The sequence below is a fragment of the Narcine bancroftii genome, chromosome 1 (assembly GCF_036971445.1).
Source record: "Narcine bancroftii isolate sNarBan1 chromosome 1, sNarBan1.hap1, whole genome shotgun sequence".
Lineage (NCBI taxonomy): Eukaryota > Metazoa > Chordata > Chondrichthyes > Torpediniformes > Narcinidae > Narcine > Narcine bancroftii.
In genome coordinates this window covers 493719374-493739783 of record NC_091469.1, presented here as the reverse complement: position 1 = coordinate 493739783, position 20410 = coordinate 493719374, and the positions used below count along the sequence as shown (strand labels likewise).

At 50.6% G+C, this 20410-nt stretch overlaps 1 protein-coding gene across 1 annotated transcript in view; it reads right to left on the bottom strand.

The window, feature by feature from the left end:
• Positions 1-20410, bottom strand: part of LOC138752014 (plectin-like) — a 168924-nt gene that overhangs the window by 99494 nt on the left and 49020 nt on the right. Inside the window, 9 exon segments of the mRNA XM_069915172.1 lie at positions 1529-1655; positions 1884-2038; positions 4365-4517; positions 7091-7216; positions 12463-12558; positions 13245-13349; positions 13608-13769; positions 16015-16092; positions 17089-17398. Of these exon segments, the coding sequence (XP_069771273.1) occupies positions 1529-1655; positions 1884-2038; positions 4365-4517; positions 7091-7216; positions 12463-12558; positions 13245-13349; positions 13608-13769; positions 16015-16092; positions 17089-17398 (1312 nt within the window).

Here is a 20410-nt window from a genome sequence, read left to right as displayed (position 1 = left end):
CTCTTCCCTCCCTTCGCGTCTGGCCCCAGGGACATCAATCTTGATGTTTTTAAGAAGATCCAACACTTCCTCAATCTCCACAATGTCCAGCACACACGGGCCTGTTCTATTCCAACTTCATCCTGATCCTTTTCTCTTGTGAACGCTGAAGCAAAGTATTCATTTAGGACGTCCCCAACCTCCTCTGGCTCCAGGCCCCACCTTCATTCTTGTCATCCTTCTGTTCTTCACATACGCATAGAATGACTTGGGGTTCTCCTTAATCCTACAGCCAAGGCCTTCTCATGCCCCCTTCAAACTTTCCTAAATCCTTCCTTAAGCTCCTTCCTGGCGACCATATATTTCTCATGAGCCCTTCCTGTTTCCTGCTTCCTATATCTAACAAATGCTTCCTTCTTCCCCTTGACCAGCTGCTTCACCTGTTTTGTCAGCCACGGTTCCCTTTTCCACCCATCTTTTCCCTGTCCCAGTGCGACAAACCTATCCTGAACCCAGCACAAGTGGTCCCTAAACTTCCTCCACATTACTTCTCTGCTTTCACCCTTGAACATCTTTTTCCAATATACTCTCGCTAGTTCCTGCCTCGTCCCATCGTCATTAGCCCTTCCCCATTTTGTCTGCTTTTATCCTTTTCCATAGCTATGTTGAGGGTAAGGGAGTTGCGGTCACTCTCACCAAAATGCTCCCCCACCGAGATGTCCACCACCTGACCAGGTTCATTCCCCAGAATTAGATCCAGTCCGGCCTCTCCTCTCGTCAGCTGGTCCACACACTGTGTCAGGAATCCTTCTTGAACACACCTGACAAATTCAGCCCCATCCACCCATAGCTACAATCCTGTATTTCCCATCATTCCAAACTCTGGCTGCTGATCTGCTCCTTGGGGTCCCGAGGGTTATTTGGGGGCCTGTTGACATCTCCCAGCACAGTGAGAGCTCCCTTCCTATTTTTGACTTCCGCCCACATTGTCTCAGTGGACCCTCCCTCTGCAGTATCCTCCCTTTCTAGAGCCGTGATACTATCCCTGACCAGTAATGCTACTTCCATTCCCCCCTTTTCTACCTCCCATCCTATTCCTTTTAAAACACTTAAACCCCGAGCCAATCCTGCCCATCCTCCAGCCAATTTTTAGTAACGGCTACAACATCGTAGTTCCACGTACTGATCCATGTTCTTAGGAAAGGAGGGGACACTGAGGGAGGGGGGAAGGCATGGGGAGGGTACGGAGATAGGGGGAAGGGTGAGCAGGGAGGGGGAAGGGAGATGGTGGAGGGATGGGAGATAGGGGAGGGGTGAGAAGGAGGGAGGGGGAAGCAGTGAGGAGTGGAAAGAGGGGAATACGAGACTCCACCAGTAGAGCTCTGGAGCCGACGAGCTGCAGGTCGCAGTGGAAGTGCAGCTGGGGGTAGGGGGTGCAGGGATAGGGGAGAGGGAGGAAGGAGGGAGAGGGAGGGGGTGTAAGGGTGGGGAAGGGAGGGGGAGGGAGGTAGGGAAGGGGGGAGATGGGGGGAGTGGGTGGGAGACTCACCACCAGCAGAGACCAGGAGCGGATGAGCTGCATGTCGCGGTGGAGGTACAGCCAGGGTAACAGGCTCTGCATGTCAGCGTGTAGTTGGTGCCACTGGGCCACGACAGCCTGGTGTGTGCTGTCCAGCCTGGAGACCACAGCAGGATGGTCAGCATGCGACGGTTCGGTCAGGATGGGAAGGTCATGTCAGGGTGGGATAGTCAGCGAGTGGCGGTTCGGTCAGAGTGGAATGGTCAGCACGCAGCAGTTCGGTGAGGGTGGGACGGTCAGCGTGCGACGGTTCTGTCAAGGTGGGACGGTCAGCGTGCGATGGTTCAGTGAGGGTGGGATGGTCAGGTCAGGCTGGGACCCTTACCTGTTCACTGCGTCCAGAGCCTCCTTGTTGGTAGGGGGCAGGACGAAACAGACAGAGGGGACGAGAGCCTCACTGCCTGACGGACTGACCACCTTCCACTTTGACGGTTGGCTATTGTTGACAAGGACGTACTCATCGCCTTTGTTCACCGTGATCTGCAGTCGAACACAGTCGCTCACACCCATGATCCACAACAGTGCACCTTGACCTGCCCCACACCAGTTCCCACCCTCCCCATCTCCCTCCCTTATCCCTCATCCGTCCTCCCCATCCTTCCATCCTACCCATCCCTCTCTCATCCCTCCATCCCACCCCCTCCCTCCTCCCCATCCCTCCATCCCACCCCCTCCCTCCTCCTCCCTCCATTCCATCCCTCCTCCTCATCCCTCCATCTCACCCCTACCAATCCCTTCATCACTCGCAATCTGATATCTCCATCCCACCCTCCCGCACGTGGAATTATAACATTGTGGCCATTGGTGAAGCTTAGTTGCAGGAGGGGCACGACTGGCAGCTCAATTGCTTCAGTTGCTTCAGATGAGATAGGACAGGGGGAATGAAAGGGGGACGAGTGGCACCGCTTGAGAAAATATCACAGCTGTGCTCAGGCAGGACAGACCAGAGGGCTCGTCTACTGAGGCTATATGGGTGGAGCTGAGGAATGGGAAAGGTACGACCACACTCATAGGGATGTATTATAGACCCCACAATAAACAGCGAGAATTGGAGCAGCTAATCTTTAGAGAGACAGCAGACAGATGCAGGATATACATGGTTGTGATAGGAGGAGATTTTAACTTTCTACTTATTGACTGGGACTCCCACACTGTAAAATGGCTGAATGGCTTGGAGTTTGTCAAATGTGTTCAGGAAAGTTTTCCAACTAGAGGTAGAGGTACCAACTAGAGAGAGTGCAATACTGGATCTCCTAATAGGGAACAAGACAGGACAGGTGACAGAAGTATGTGCAGGGGAATATTTTGGGTCCAGTGGTCATAATGCCACTAGATACAAGTTAATTATGGAGAAGGATGAGTCTGGGCCTCAGGTTGAGATTCTGAATTGGAGAAAGGTCAAAGGCCAATTTTGAGTGAATGAGAAAGGATCTAAAAAGAGTGGATTGGGACAAGTTGTTTTTGGGCAATGATGTTCAAGGTTAGTGGAGAACCTTCATTGGTAAATTTTGAGGGAGCAGAGTTGTATGTTCCTGTCAGGATTAAATGCAAGGTTTGCAGACACAGGGATATTGAGGATATTGGGAATCTGGTTCAGAAGAAGGGAGAGGTGTATAACGGCTAGAGGCAACACGGAGCAAATGAGGTACTTGAGGAGAATAAAAATTCAAGAAAAACCTCAAGAATCAGGAAGCAGAAAGAAGACATGAGGTGGCTTTGGGAGACAATGTGAAGGAAAATCTTAAGGATTTCTACAGGTACATTAGGAACAAAAAGATAGTAAGGGACAAAATTGTTCCCCTTGAAGATCAGAGTGGTGGGCTTTATACGGAGACAAAAGAGATGGGGGGGGGAGATCTTAAATGTTTTTATTTCATCAGTTTTCACACAGGAAATGGGTACAGTGTCGTTGGAAGTCAGGAAAACAAGCAGTCAGGTCATGGAACCTGTACAGGTTAAAGAGGAGGAAGTGCTTGCTGTCTTAAAGCAAATAAATAAGGGTGGATAAATCCCCAAGTCCTGACAAGATGTTTGTTCCCTCGGTCCTTGAGGGAGGCTGGTGTAGAAATTGCAGGGGCTCTGGCAGAAATATTTAAAATGCCCTTAGCCACGGGTGAGGTGACGGAGGATTGGAGAGTAGCTCACGTTGTTCTGTTGTTTTAAAAAAGGCTCCAAACGTAAACCAGGTAACTCCAGCCTCTGTTAGTTGTAGGTAAATTATTGGAAGGTGTTCTAAGAGATCGGATACACAATTATTTGAATAACCAGGGACTAATTAGGGATAATCAACATGGCTTTGTACGTGATAGGTTGTGTTTAATGAATCTTATAGAGTTTTTCAAGGCGGTTACCAGGAAAGTTGATGAAGGAAAGGCTGTGGGTGTTGTCTACATGGACTTTAGTAATGGCATTGTCAAGGTCCCACATGGGAGGTTGGTCAGGAAGGTTCATGGTGAAGTGGTAAACTGGATTAAACAATGGCTGGGCAGGAAGTGGTGGATGATGGTTCTCAGACTGGAGGCCTGTGACTAGTGGTGCCTCAGGGATCGGTGCTGGGACCATTGTTGTTTGTTGTCTCCATCAATGATCTGGATGATAATATGGTCCATCCCACACTCTCCCATCCCTCCCCCACTCTCCCATCCCTCCCCTCGCCCTTTCCTACCCCCCCACCTTCTTCTATCCCTCCCACCTCAGGTCCTTTCCTCCCCCCCCACTCCATCACTCCCCCCTTATCCCACCTGACCCCTCATTCCTCCCTCCCTCTGCATCCCCATCCCTTCCCCTTTCCCCCATCCCTCCTCACCTCCATCTGCCGGTAGTCACACACGGCATGTACAGGCAGCTTTGCCCGCACGGGGTGGCTGGGGTGACGAGGCTTCAGCTGAACGATGGTCTTCGCTCGCTTGCCCAGCCCTGCGAGGTGGGCTCTGTAATCCGACAGCTGCTCCTTGTCTCCCTGATGGCAGGATCGACACACAGTGGGGTCAAACCCAATGAGGGAGGTGCAGGGGTGGGGGGTGCAAGGTTGAGGATCAGACCCGACGGGGTGTGGGCTGGGGGGGTGGTCACAGCCTGACTGGAGATGGAACAGAGGGATGTGATGAGGAATATGACGCGTGGAGTGTGACATCGTGTGAGTGTGACGGAGTGCAAGTGTGTAAGTCAGTATGAGTGCGACAGCATTCAAGTGTGTCGGTCAGTGTGAATGTGTCAGTCAGTGTTAATGTGTCAGTCAGTGTGAATGTCGGTCAGTGTGAACGTGTCAGGTATAATAAATGTGTCAGTCAGTGTGAGTGTAATGGTCAGTGTGAGTGTGTCAGGGACAGTGAGTGTGACAGTCAGTGTGAGTGTGATGGGGATACTGAGTGATGGTCAGTGTGAGTGTGTCAGGGACAGTGAGTGTGATGGTCAGTGTGAGTGTGTCAGGGACAGTGAGTGTGATGGTCAGTGTGAGTGTGACAGGGACAGTGAGTGTAATGGTCAGTGTGAGTATGACAGGGACAGTGAGTGTGATGGTCAGTGTGAGTGTGTCAGGGTCAGTGAGTGTGACAGTCAGTGTGAGTATGACAGGGACAGTGAGTGTGATGATCAGTGTGAGTGTGACATGGACAGTGAGTGTGATGGTCAGTGTGAGTGTGTCAGGGTCAGTGAGTGTGACAGTCAGTGTGAGTGTGACAGGGACAGTCAGTGTGATGGTCAGTGTGAGTTTGACATGGACAGTGAGTGTGACAGTCAGTGTGAGTGTGACAGGAACACTGAGTGATGGTCAGTGTGAGTGTGACAGGGACAGTGAGTATGATGGTCAGTGTAAGTGTGTCAAGGACAGTGAGTGTGATGGTCAGTGTGAGTGTGACAGGGACAGTGAGTATGATGGTCAGTGTAAGTGTGTCACGGACAGTGAGTGTGATGGTTAGTGTGAGTGTGACAGGGCCAGTGAGTGTGATGGTCAGTGTGAGTGTGACAGGGACACTGAGTGTGACAGTCAGTGTGAGTGTGACAGGGACACTGAGTGATGGTCAGTGTGAGTGTGACATGGACAGTGAGTATGATGGTCAGTGTAAGTGTGTCAGGGACAGTGAGTATGATGGTCAGTGTGAGTGTGTCAGGGACAGTGAGTGTGATGGTCAGTGTGAGTGTGTCAGGGACAGTGAGTGTGATGGTCAGTGTGAGTGTGTCAGGGACAGTGAGTGTGACGGTCAGTGTGAGTGTGACAGGGACAGTGAATGTGACAGTCAGTGTGAGTGTGACAGGGACACTAAGTGATGGTCAGTGTGAGTGTGACAGGGACAGTTAGTGTGATGGTCAGTGTAAGTGTGTCAGGGACAGTGAGTGTGATGGTCAGTGTGAGTGTGACAGGGACACTAAGTGATGGTCAGTGTGAGTGTGACAGGGACAGTGAGTATGATGGTCAGTGTAAGTGTGTCAGGGACAATGAGTGTGATGGTCAGCGTGAGTTGACAGGGACAGTGAGTATGACAGTCAGTGTGAGTGTGACAGGGACACTGAGTGATGGTCAGTGTGAGTGTGACAGGGACACTGAGTGATGGGCAGTGTGAGTGTGTCAGGGACACTGAGTGATGGGCAGTGTGAGTGTGACAGGGACAGCGAGTGTGACAGTCAGTGTGAGTGTGACAGGGACAGTGAGTGTGATGGTCAGTGTGAGTGTGATGGGGACAGTGAGTGTGACAGTCAGTGTGACTGTGTCAGGGACAGTGAGTGTGATGGTCAGTGTAAGTGTGTCAGGGACAGTGAGTGTGATGGGGACAGTGAGTGTGACAGTCAGTGTGAGTGTGACAGGGACACTGAGTGATGGTCAGTGTGAGTGTGACACGGACAGTGAGTGTGATGGTCAGTGTGAGTGTGTCATGGTCAGTGAGTGTGATGGTCATTGTGAGTGTGATGGGGACAGTGAGTGTGACAGTCAGTGTGAGTGTGACGGGGACAGTGAGTGTGATGGTCAGTGTAAGTGTGTCAGGGACAGTGAGTGTGATGGTCAGTGTGAGTGTGACAGGGACAGTGAGTGTGATGGTCATTGTGAGTGTGACAGGGACAGTGAGTGACTGTCAGTGTGAGTGTGTCAGGGACAGTGAGTGTGATGGTCAGTGTGATGGTCAGTGTGAGTGTGACAGGGACAGTGAATGTGATGGTCAGTGTGAGTGTAATGGGGACATGAGTGTGACGGTCAGTGAGAGTGTGACAGGGACACTGAGTGACGGTCAGTGTGAGTGTGTCAGGGACAGTGAGTGTGATGGTCAGTGTGAGTGTGATGGGGACAGTGAGTGTGATGGTCACTGTGAGTGTGTCAGGGAGAGTGAGTGTGATGGACAGTGTGAATGTGATGGGGACAGTGAGTGTGATGGTCAGTGAGAGTGTGACAGGGACACTGAGTGATGGTCAGTGTGAGTGTGTCAGGGAGAGTGAGTGTGATGGTCAGTGTGAGTGTGATGGGGACAGTGAGTGTGACGGTCAATGTGAGTGTGACAGGGACAGTGATGAGCGACAGACAGTGTCCATTCAATGGTCACGTACAATGGAATCCTGCAGCAGATCCTCGAGCCTGGTGACTGTCACTGACCGGTCACATGTATACTTCTTCCTCATTGAATCCTGCAACTTCTTCAGGAAATTCTCTGCCTCCTTTACGTCCGTAAAATACTGCAAAGAATACAGGGACATTAAAGTGCGCTGCCAGTGCCCCACCGTTCCAAAGTGGCATCTGCCTGAACAACCCCCCCTCCTCCTCTGCAGTCCAATTCCTCCCCCTCACCCCCTCTTCCCTCAGGACTCAACCTTCCATTCCACTGCTTCCCCGGTGCAACCTTTCTCAGAATCAGGATTTATCGTCATGAACAAGTCACAAAATATTTCTTTCATCCAAGAAGAATCTTTTTAATGTCACCACTGTTCCAGCTTCCACCACCCCTCTACCAATGCATTCTGGCCACCCACCACTCTCTGTGTACAAAACCTACCTCTGATGTCCCCTCAACCTCCCTCCATTCATGTTCATCAAATGCCCTCTGTGATTTACTGCCTGGGTGAAACGTGCCCACTGCCCACCCGTCTAAGGCTCGCATTATCTTAAATGAAGTCACCTCTCGTTGCTCCAAAGGGAAAAGCCCAGGGGCTGCCTATGCAAATCTTGGCTCATGATACGTTCCCCAATCCAGACCACACCCTGGTAAATCCCCTCTGTCCCCTCTCCACAGCTTCCACCTCCTTCCTGTAATGAGGTGCCCAGAACTGAACACAATACTCCCAGTGTGGCCTCACGGAGGTTTGTAGAGCTGCAACATCACACTTCAGCCCTTGAACTTCATCCTCCAAGGCTCTCATTTGCATTTGAATAGATAAAATATATATAACCATAAAACCATATAACCACTTACAGCACAGAACAGCCCAATTCGGCCCTACTAGTCCATGCCGTAGCAAATCCCCACCCTCCTAGTCCCACTGACCAGCACCCGGTCCATACCCCTCTAGTCCCCTCCTATCCATGTAACGATCCAGTCTTTCCTTAAATGTAACCAATGATCCCGCCTCGACCACGTCTGCCGGAAGCTCATTCCACATCCCCACCACCCTCTGCGTAAAGAAATTTCCCCTCATGTTCCCCTTATCATTTTCCCCCTTCAATCTTAAACCATGTCCTCTAGTTTGAATCTCCCCCTTTCTTAATTGAAAAAGCCTATCCACATTTACTCTGTCTGTCCCTTTTAAAATCTTAAACACATCGATCAAGTCCCCTCTCAATCTTCTACGCTCCAGAGAAAAAAGCCCTAGTCTGCACAACCTTTCCCTGGAACTCAAACCTTGAAATCCTGTCAACATTCTCGTGAACCCTCTCTGCACTCTCTCTATTTTGTTTATATCTTTCCTATAATTTGGTGACCAAAACTGTACACAGTACTCCAAATTTGGCCTCACCAATGCCTTGTACAATTTCATCATGACCTCCCTACTCTTGAATTCAATACTCCGATTTATGAAGGCCAACATTCCAAATGCCTTCTTCACCACACCATCTACCTGAGTATCAGCCTTGAGGGTACTATTTACCATAACTCCTAAATCCCTTTGTGGCTCTGCACTCCTCAATTGTCTATCACTTAATGCATATGACCTATTTAAATTTGCCTTTCCAAAATGTAGCACCTCACACTTATCTGTATTAAATTCCATCAGCCATTTCTCAGCCCACACCTCCAGCCTTCCTAAATCACCTTTTAATCTACGGTAATCTACCTCACTGTCCACAACACCAACAATCATGGTATCATCCTCAAACTTGCTGATCCAATTCTCCACCCCTACTTCCAGATCGTTAATATATATAACAAACAATAGTGGACCCAGGACTAATCCCTGAGGATGTCCTGCATCCAGGATGTGTGTCTTTGTGTTTGGCACCGAGGACCAGAGACGTGGTTTCGTCAGTTTGGACAAGTTCAGGGGTTTTCAAACTGCCACCTAAACACATTTCATCCCTTTGCCACCAGGGCTCTGTGATTAATAAGGGATTGCTTAAGGTGGGATGTGGGTGGAAAGAAAATTTTGAAAACCACTGATTTAATTGTCCCCCATTGACTCGTGCACGGTTTCAGAACTCCAAAGGAAATGGGCCAAGGACAATTTTTCTCAAGCAAAATATTTCAGTAACAATTGGGTCTAGAGCAGTGGTTCTCAACCTTCCCTTCCCACTCACATACAACCTGAAGCAATCCCTTACTGATCACAGAGCACCAATGGCATTCAATACGATCATGGCTGATCTAATTTATGACCTAACTCCACCTACCTGCCTTCTCCCCATATCCCCTAATTCCTCTATCATGTAAAAATTTATCTCACCAAATTTTAAATATGTTTAATGAGGCAGCCTCAACCACTTCCCTGGATAGAGAATCCCAAACATTCACTACTCTCTGGGAAAAACTATTTTTCCTCATCTCTGTCCTAAATCTACTCCCCCGAATCTTGAGACTGTGTCCTCTCGTTTTAGTTTCCCCGGCCAGCTCAAAAAACTTCCTACATCTATCCTATCCATACCCTTCATAATCCTATATGTTTCTATAAGATATCCTCTCATTCTTCTGAACTCGAGCGAATACAATCCTAGACGATTTAATCTTTCATCATAAGTCAACCCCTTCATCCCAGGGATCAACCTAGTAAACTTTAGTTCTGTTTTTACAAGAGAGGATACAAATAACCTCCCAAAGATGTTGGGAAACATAGAGACTAATGCAAGGGAGGAACTGAAAGAAATCAGTATCTCTAAGGACATGGTCTTGGGGAAATTGATGGGATTGAAGGCAGATAAATCCCAAGGGCCTGATAATCTACATCCTAGGGTACTTAAGGAAGTGGCCATTCAGATAGCAGATGCTTTAAGATTATTTTCCAGAACTCGATAGACTCAGGATCAGTACCCATGGATTGGAGGGTAGCTAATGTTACCCCACTATTTAAAAAGGGGGGGTAGAGAAAAAGTGGGGAATTATAGGCCGGTGAGCCTTACGTCAGTAGTGGGCAAAATGATGGAATCCATTATTAAGGATGTAATAGCGGAGCATATGACTAGCAGAGAAGGGATCGGACGGAGTCAACATGGATTTACAAAAGGTAAATCGTGCTTGACAAATCTATTGGAATTCTTTGAGATGGTGACAGGTAAAATAGATGGGGGAGAGCCAGTGGATGTGGTGTACCTGGACTTCCAAAAGGCCTTCGATAAGGTCCCGCATAAACGACTGGCTTCCAAAATCAAGCCTCATGGGATTGGGGGCAAAGTATTGATGTGGATTGAGAACTGGCTGGCAGGTAGAAGACAGAGAGTTGGGATAAATGGCTCGTTTTCTGAGTGGCAGGCGGTGACCAGTGGGGTGCCACAGGGATCTGTACTGGGATCCCAGCTGTTCACAATTTACATTAATGATCTGGATGAGGGGATTGGATGTAATATCTCCAAATTTGCAGATGACACTAAGCTAGGAGGGGTTGTGTGCATGGAAGAGGGGGTCAGGAAGCTCCAGTGTGATTTGGATAAATTGAGGGACTGGGCAGATCCATGGCAAATGCACTACAATGTGGATCAATGTGAGGTTATCCACTTTGGTAATACAAACCGGAGGGCAGATTACTATTTGAATGGCAATAGATTAGGAGATGGGGAAGTGCAGAGAGACCTAGGGGTACTTGTACACCAGTCTCTGAAGGCGAGCATGCAGGTACAGCAGGCGGTTAAAAAGGCAAATGGTATGTTGGCCTTCATATCAAGAGGGTTTGAGTCTAGGAACAAGGATACCTTACTGCAGCTGTACAGGGCCTTGGTGAGACCCCACCTGGAGTATTGTGTGCAGTTTTGGTCACCTTATCTAAGGAAGGATGTTCTTGCAATGGAGATGGTGCAGAGGCAATTCACCAGGCTGATACCTGGAATGGCAGGAATGACTGATGAGGAAAGATTGCGCAAATTGGGATTGTACTCGCTGGAGTTTAGAAGATTGAGAGGGGATCTCATAGAGACCTATAAAATTCTGGCAGGACTGGACGGAATGGATGCAGATGGGATGTTTCCAAGGATGGGAAAATCCAGAACCCGGGGCCATGGTTGAGGATAATAGGCAAACCATTTAGGACCGAGATGAGGAGGAATTTTTGACCCAGAGGGTGGTGAATCTGTGGAATTCATTGCCACAGAGGGCAGTAGAGGCAGGTTCATTAAATATATTTAAGAGGGAATTAGATCTATTTCTTCAGTATAAGGGTATTAAAGGTTACGGAGAGAAGGCGGGGACGGGGTACTGAACTTTAAGATCAGCCATGATCTCGTTGAATGGCGGAGCAGGCTCAAAGGGCCGACTGACCTACTCCTGCTCCTATCTTCTATGTTTCTATGTTTTTTAAACCTCCTCTGGACCGTCTCCAAAGCCAGTATACCCTTCCTCAAATATGGAGACCAGAACTGGACACAGTACTCCAGGTGCGGTCTCACCAGTACCTTATACAGTTGCAACATGACCTCCCTACTCCTGAATTCAATTCCTCGAGCGATGAAGGCCAACATTCCATTTGCCTTCTTAATAACCTGCTGCACCTGCAACCTAACTCTTTGCGATTCATGCACAAGCCCTCCCAAGTCCCTCTGCACAACAGCATGCTGTAGTTTTTCACCCTTTAAATAATATTCACCTCTTTTATTTTTCTTGCCAAAGTGGATAACCTCACACTTACTAACATTGAACTCCATCTGCCAGACCTTTGCCCACTCATCCAGCTTAACTCTATCTCTCTGCAGACTCTCCACGTCCTCATTACAATTTGCTCTTCCACTCAATTTGGTGTCATCCGCAAACTTGGCTCCACCACATTTTGTCCCCTCTTCCAAGTCATCAATGTAAATGATGAACAGTTGTGGGCCTAACACTGACCCCTGCGGCACCCCACTTACCACTCTCTGCCAACCTGAAAAACTCCCACTTATCCCGACTCTCTGCCTCCTGTCAGACAACCAATTTTCAATCCAGGCCAATAGACTTCCCCGGACTCCACTTTCCTGTAACTTACTGAGAAGTCTCTTGTGCGGCACCTTATCAAACGCTTTCTGGAAATCCAAATATACAACATCAACCTGTTCCCCTCTATCCACCACACCCATTATATCCTCAAAGAATCCTAACAAGTTTGTCAAACAAGATTTTCCCTTTCTAAAACCATGCTGCGTCTGCCTGATTGAACCTTTACGTTCAAAAAGTACCAGGTGGAATGTGACCCTCCACACCGCCATGTACTGGCGCAATCCCTTTCCAATGACCCCTTGTCTGCCCTGACACATCACCCATCTCCCCAGTATACTCCCACCACGCCTTCCGCCGCAAACCATGCTTGGGCCATACCTGAAAATAGGCCGTGTTCTCCTTCAAATGTGCTTCAATGCAACAGCAGAGCTGCAGAATCCAACTCCACTGGGTCTGCAGAGCTGCCATAAATGCCTGTCGACACACGGGAGGAAGGAAGGACATGAAAGGGGACACCCACTGCCCAGCCCACTTCCCCATGCTGCAGGCCCGCGCTGGCATTCATCTCAGAGCGGCTCCCCTGTACGGCTCGAGAAAGGCTCCCACAAAGACGTTGAGAGGATCATAGGCAGTGTGGTGTGATCCAACGTGTTGGATCAGACAGTTGGTGTAATGTGTGGCGAGACTATGTGGAAGCACAGGCTGGGGATGGGACATAAATGCAGACAGTTGGATGGGTTGAAATGTGTGAACTTCAAGACCAGGAGTATGAAGAAAGACCTGTCTGAAGAAGGATGAACAGAGCACGGATCAGTACACGGAAGAAGGATGAGGCCTTGGTAGACAACAGGACAGGGTGATGCAGGATCCGGAGATGGCATCATCCAAAAGGGAGCCTTGTGTGCAGCTTTGGTCACAGAAGGGCCTGTGGCATGTAATGTGAACCTGTGAGAAAGCTCGAGGGCTGGTGTTGGGGAACACGTTTCCTTGGCTGAGGCCGGTGTTTGCAAATGAGGTAAGGAAGAATTTCAGTCCATTACCAACAGAGATGGATGGGGCAACGGGGACCTTGTCTCGTATGTAAGATAGAGAGATTGACTGGCCTCCAGTTCCATCAGAGGAGGTGCTGATGTGGGCTGGACACAAGGCTGGGAACTTACGTCGACCGTCTGTTTGGCTGGATGACCATCACGCAACAACTTCTCCCCCATGTTCTGAATGGAGTTGACTTTCCTCTCCTTGGTCTCCAGTTCCTTCATCAGCCCCTGTTGACAGACACAGATTAAACTCACTTCCCGACAGCTCACCCTCCCCCAGCCTTTACATTCACACTCATACATCAGAGCTCACTACATTCATCTGCCCGATAAAACCCACCCCCCTGTCTACACCCCCACCATTACCCGACCCAGATCCACCCCCCGTCTACACCCCCACTGTCTCCCCGACCCAGATCCACCCCTCTGTCTACAACACCCGTCCTCCCGACCCAGAACCCACCATCCCCCCCCTCCGACTCCTACCGAGTAGTTGTCCTTCTTGGCAGCCATGTTGGTGTTTCGTTCACTCCAGTCATAGTTCACCTCCTCCTCCTCTTTGTCATTGAGCCACATTAACTCCTTTGTTGCCATGGAAACAAATGTGTTCAGGCTCTCGAGATTCCGCAGGCGGGACTTGGAGGAATTCTAGAGTCAGTGGGTGATTGAGAAGGCAACAGGGTGACCATGACTGGTCATGGTGATAGGGCATAGGGGTGGGGGTGAGAGTACCATGGCATGGTACCGGGTCTAGGGGACAGCTTGACCGATCCATACAACTTCCTCCCCCTCCCACCCCACCGCGGCTCCACCTGCCCACATCAGGCACATCCCCCTCCTATACCCTCCCACCTACAGACATCCAAACGTCTCATTCAGGAAGCCAATGTGGCTGCCTCCAACATAGTGTCTGGCAGCTCGTCCCATGTGCCCACCCCCTCCCCTCTGAGAGAAGAACTGTTCCTTCACTTTACTTCTGCCGACAAAAATGAAAATTCCCAGATGCAAAGGGACCTGGGACTCCTTGTGCAGGGGCCTGAAGGGAAACTTGCAGGTTGAGTCGGTGACACAGTCTCAAGATTCGGGGGAGTAGATTTAGGACAGAGATGAGGAAAAATAGTTTTTCCCAGAGAGTAGTGAATGTTTGGAATTCTCTAACCAGGGAAGTGGTTGAGGCTGCCTCATTAAACATATTTAAAATTCGGTTAGATAAATTTTTACATGATAGAGGAATTAGGGGATATGGGGAGAAGGCAGGTAGGTGGAGTTAGGTCCTAAATTAGATCAGCCATGATCGTATTGGATGGTGGAGCAGGCTCGATGGGCCATTTTTGGCCGACTCCTGTTCCTACTTCCTATGTTCCTAAAGAAGGTAAATGCACTGTTGGCGTTCTCTTCCAGAGGAATAGAATCTCAGAGCAGGGATGTGATGTTGGGGGTTTATAAGGCCCTGGTGAGGCCTCATGGAGATTGTGAGCAGTTTTGGGCTCCTCATTTAAGAAAGGATGAGCTGTTGTTGGAGAGGCTTCAGAGGAGGTTCACAAGGATGTTTCCGGGAATGAAAGGGTTATTATATGAGGAACGTTCGACAGATCTTGTTGGAATTTCGGAGAATCGGGGTGATCTCATCGAAACATTTTGAATGTTGAAAGGCGTGGACAGAGTAGATGTAGAATGGTGGGAGAATCCAGGACAAGAGGGCACAACTTCAGGATTGAAGGGAAGTGAATCACGAACGTCTGCAGACATGACGGCTAGAGTAGAAACATTAGGCTGGAGAAACAGTGCCCTTTACAGAGCAGGTTCCTCACCAACGTTTCAGGCTTGAGCCCTTCATCAAGGTGTGGGAAATGTCGACAGGCACCCGAACAAAATGATGAGGGGGGCAGGTAAGGAGCACGGTCCCGCAGGCAGGAGGTAATAGGTGAATATGGGAGGGAGGGCACAACAGCAACAGGGGGAGTGTTCACGACTGAAGGGTGGCTACTTGGAGCAGAGAGAGACGCGCAGGAATTTCTTCAGTCAGAGGGCGGTGAATCTGTGGAATTTGTTGGCATGGGAGGTCATGGAGGTCGGGTCATTGGGTGTAATTAACAATAGACAATAGGAGCTGGAGTAGGCCCTTCGGCCCGTTGAGCCAGGGCATCAAAGGTTATGAGGAGAAGGTCATAAGGTTGGCGTAGTGGTTAATGCAACATTTTTACAGCGCCAGTGGCTGGGACCGGAGTTCGAATCCTGCGCTGTTGGTATGGAGTTTGTATGTTCTACTTGTGTCTGCGTGGGTTTTCCCCGGGGGCTCCAGTTTCCTCGTACTGTTCAATTCACACAGGGTTGTAGGTTAATTGGGTGGCATGGACTTGTGGGCCAAAATATCTTCGTTTAATTTAAAGGCCGGGGAGTGGGGCTGTGTGGGACAATGGATCAGCTCATGATTAAATGGTGGGGCAGACCTGATGGGCTGAATGGCCTCATGGTCTCATATCTCATCCCCTCACCTGACAGTTACTTTCTCATCTTAGATCCTGAAGCTCTTGCCCTTTGTCAGATCTCCTTAACCTCCCACGTTCCAAGGAACGTCGCCCACAAGCTCCGTGTCCCTACCAGGATGAAGTTGGAGGACAAACCCTGACCAGGCTGACTCCTGGAATTGGATCAGTGATCGGAGGAGGGTCTAGGCAGAGGGGAGTGGAGGGGGAGGGGGAGGGCAGAGGGTAAGGGGAGGGGAGGTTGAGGGGTGTGGAGGGGAGGGGAGAGGGTGAAGGTGTGGAGAAGGGGAGGGGAGTGGATGGGGAGGGCGGAGAGTGAGGGGAGGAGAAGGGTGAGGGTGTGGATGGGGGGGGGGAGAGGGTGACAAGGTGAGAACAGACACCAGAGGGTACAGAGGAACACTAACCAGCAGTTTGGCGTATTGAAGGTCGACTTTACTCAGGTAGTCGCAGTAGGTGCTGTGACTTGCTGGAGCAAGGTGTGGCTGCAGGGATGACATCGTTCCATTAGTTTTCATGGCACGACCAGCACAGCACAGCGTAGAACAAACTCCAACACAGTGTAGAGAACCATGCAAGCACAGGCAAGCCTGTGTGCATGCGGGGGAAGCGCGCGCGTGTGAGTGAGTATGTGTGTGAGTGTGTCTAGGTGCATGCGTGTGTGTGTGTGAGTGTGTCTATGTGTCTAGGTTTGTGCGTGTGCGAGAGTGTGTGTGTGAATTTGTGTGCGTGTGTGTGAGTGTATATGTGTGAGTGAGTGTGTCTAGGTGTGTGTGTGAGTGAGTGTATCTAGGTGTGAGTGTGTCCCAGTGTGTGTGTGTGTGTGTAGGTTTGTGTGTGTGTGTGAGTGAGTGTGACTCGGTGTGTGTGTGTCTCTCGGTGTGTGTGCGTCTAGGTGTGAGTGAGTCTGTGAGTGTGTCTTGGTGTGTGTGTTTAGGTTTGTGTATGTCTAGGTGTGTGTGAGTGAATGTGTGTGTGTCTAGGTGTGTGTGTCTAAGTGTGTATGAGTCTGTCTAGTTGTGTGTGAGTGAGTGTGTGTGTGTCAGTGTATGTGTGTCTAGGTGTAGGTGTGTGTGAGTATGTCTAGGTTGTGCGTGAGTGTGTCTAGGTATGTACGTGAGTGAGTGTGACTCTGTGTGTGTGTGTGTCTCGGTGTGTGTGCGTCTAGGTGTGAGTGAGTCTGTGAGTGTCTCTTGGTGTGTGTTTAGATGTGTGTATGTCTAGGTGTGTGTGTGTGTCTAGGTGTGTGTGTCTAAGTGTGTATGAGTCTGTCTAGTTGTGTGTGTGTCAGTGTATGTGTGTCTAGGTGTAGGTGTGTGTGAGTATGTCTAGGTTGTGCATGAGTGTGTCTAGGTATGTGCGTGAGTGAGTGTGTCTAGGTGTGTGTGTGTCTAGGTGTGTGTGTGAGTGAGTGTGTGTAGGTGTCTGTGAGCGTGTCTAGGTATGTGTGAGTGTGTCTCAGAGTGTGTGCATCTTCTCACCTCATCAGCTCGTGCCCTCTCGATCTTGGCGCGGAAGTCCTCGATGGCCTGGTGCAGTCCACGATGTGCGCCCAGATTGGACTGCACTGTGGGGAGGTCCACGCCCCACTCTGCCTCGTCAATGCCCCGCTGGTTCTCCTCGATCCACAGGAGCAGGTCCTGGGCATACTGCAGCGTGGCGGCATCGGTCGCAAGGCTCACCTTCGACGTGGACACGGTCATGGCCCGAGTTGCTGTCTGTAGCCCGGACTTGAAGCGCAGGGAGTAGTCGGTTCGTGTGGCCACGAGGAACTCGTGAAGGCGGAACACCCTGCAACAAGCAACACACTCTGAAATACACATACTTCACACCAGACTCAGACAGGAGATACAGGTGGACAAGAAAGAGCATCACTGCCAGAGCGGACCCGTGGACCGTGGGGAGTGGAGACACAGCGCTCCCCCACGGGGTCCAACCGCCCAGTCCGCCTTCTGTCAGCTCCACACAGGCTTTGAATGGGTAAAAGAGTTGACAGTAGTTTAGTTTAAAATCTCGCGACAGCAGGATCTGGGCCCAAGATGGCGGCACCTCTGACCAACAGCAGCCACAAGGGGTTGCAGACTCCAGGGGAGCGGAGGACTGGTGCAGGGCACCAGAAAATGGGGACACGATCCCCTGTCCGAGGGGAAGCAGAGGAGAGAGTGACCATGGAGGAGGACCAGTGAGGAGGCTATGCGGCTGAACACACAGGTGGCAGGGCTATGGGTCACCCGAGGAGAGGAACCTATGGAGGCCCTGGGCCTGCTGCCGACTGTGGTTGAGGGATTTACACCAGGCTGGGACATTGGAACACTGGCTGGATTAAGAGGAAAGAGAGAGACGAAGGGGAATGATTGGAGAGAGGGAGACGGAGGGGAAGGATTGAGAGGAGAGAGAGAATGGAAGGGAAGGATTGAGAGGGGAGAGGGAGTTGAAGGATTGAGAGGGAGACGGAGGGGAAGGATTGAGAGGGGAGAGGAGGACGGAATGGAAGGATTGAGAGTGGGGAGGTGGACGGCAGGGAAGGATTGAGAGGGGAGAGGAGGATGGAGGGGAAAGATTGAGAGGGGAGAGAGATGGAAGGGAAGGATTGAGAGGGGAGAGGGAGTTGAAGGATTGAGAGGGAGACGGAGGGGAAGGATTGAGAGGGGAGAGGAGGACGGAATGGAAGGATTGAGAGTGGGGAGGTGGACGGCGGGGAAGGATTGAGAGGGGAGAGGAGGATGGAGGGGAAGGATTGAGAGGGGAAAGGGAGATGGAGGAGATGGATTGAGAGGGGGAGGTGAATGGAGGGGAAAGATTGAGAGGGGAGAGGGAGATGGAGGGGAAGGATTGAGAGGGGGAGGTGGATGGAGGGGAAGGATTGAGAGGGGAAAGGGAGATGGACGGAAGGATTGAGAGGGGAGAGGGAGATGGAGGGAAAGGATTGAGAGGGGAGAGGGAGATGGAAGGGAAGGATTGAGAGGGGAGAGGGAGATGGAGGGGAAGGATTGAGAGGGGAGAGGGAGACGAAGGGAAGGATTGAGAGGGGGAGGTGGATGGAGGGGAAGGATTGAGAGGGGAAAGGGAGATGGAGGGAAGGATTGAGAGGGGAGAGGGAGTTGAAGGATTGAGAGGGAGACGGAGGGGAAGGATTGAGAGGGGAGAGGAGGACGGAATGGAAGGATCGAGAGCGGGGAGGTGGACGGCGGGGAAGGATTGAGAGGGGAGAGGAGGATGGAGGGGAAGGATTGAGAGGGGAAAGGGAGATGGAGGAGATAGGTGGATGGAGGGGAAAGATTGAGAGGGGAGAGGGAGATGGAGGGGAAGGATTGAGAGGGGGAGGTGGATGGAGGGGAAGGATTGAGAGGGGGAGGTGGATGGAGGGGAAGGATTGAGAGGGGAAAGGGAGATGGACGGAAGGATTGAGAGGGGAGAGGGAGATGGAGGGGAAGGATTGAGAGGCGAGAGGGAGATGGAAGGGAAGGATTGAGAGGGGAGAGGGAGATGGAGGGGAAGGATTGAGAGGGGAGAGGGAGACGAAGGGAAGGATTGAGAGGGGGAGGTGGATGGAGGGGAAGGATTGAGAGGGGAAAGGGAGATGGAGGGAAGGATTGAGAGGGGAGAGGGAGCTGGAGGGGGGATTGAGAGGGGAGAGGGAGATGGAGGAGAAGGATTGAGAGGCGGAGGTGGATGGAGGGGAAGGATTGAGAGGGGAGAAGTGGATGGAGGGGAAGGATTGAGAAGGGAGAGGTAGACAGAGGGGAATGATTGAGGGGGCGAGGTGGATGGAGGGGAAGGATTGAGAGGGGAGAGGGAGATGGAGGGGAAGGATTGAGAGGGGAGAGGTGGACCGAGAGGAAGGATTGAGAGGGGAGAGGGAGGTGGAGGGAAGGATTGAGAGGGGAGAGGTAGATGGAGGGGAAGGATTGAGAGAGGAGAGGTAGATGGAGGGGAAGGATTGAGAGGGGGAGGTGGACAGAGGGGAAGGATTGAGACGGGAGAGGTGGAAGGGTACAAGTTTCTATGGAGAGAACTACCATGGATGGGAGAGATATTGCCCGATGCAACCTCTACAGGGTCGTCAGGTTTACAGACGACACAACAGTCGTCGGCCTCATCAGCAACAACGATGAGTTGCACTACAGAGAAGAGGTGGAAAATCTCATGAAATGGTGTGAGATTGAGTCTGAGTCTCAATGCTGATAAGACGAAGGAGATGATTGTGGACTTCAAGAGGACCAGGAATGACCACCCTCCACTATACATCAACAACTCTGTAGTAGAGAGAGTGGAGAGCACCAAGTTCCTTGGAGTTCATTTAACTAGTAACCTATTGTGGACATTCAACATCTTTCCACCTCAGGAAGGCACAACAGCCACTGCACTTCCTGAGAAGACTGAAGCACCAAGGCTATCGGCCGCCGTCACGTCAACCTTCTACAGAAGAGTGTCCTGGTGGCATCACCATATTGCTGTGAAGCATCAGATCGGAGAGTGGCAGCCGCCAAGATGAGAAGGGGCCATTTATTGGCCTCCAGTCGAGCACATCAGGTTGTCCAGTGAACAGGACACTCAATTCTTATGGATTAATTTCTCTTGAAATTGCTTTTAAATTAGGAGTCACGTGATGGAGTAGTGGCCGGACGGTGAACTCCAGCCCTCTCCAGAAAAGTCAGGAAAAACAAAGGAAAACACAAAGGCACAGAAATAAAAGTTACAGAAAAGTGAGTATAAAGGTGGAAAGAAGATGGCGACAAAAAAAGAAAAATCGAAAGCAACGGTAAGAAGAGAGGAAGAGAAGACAAAGGAGGAAAAAGGTGA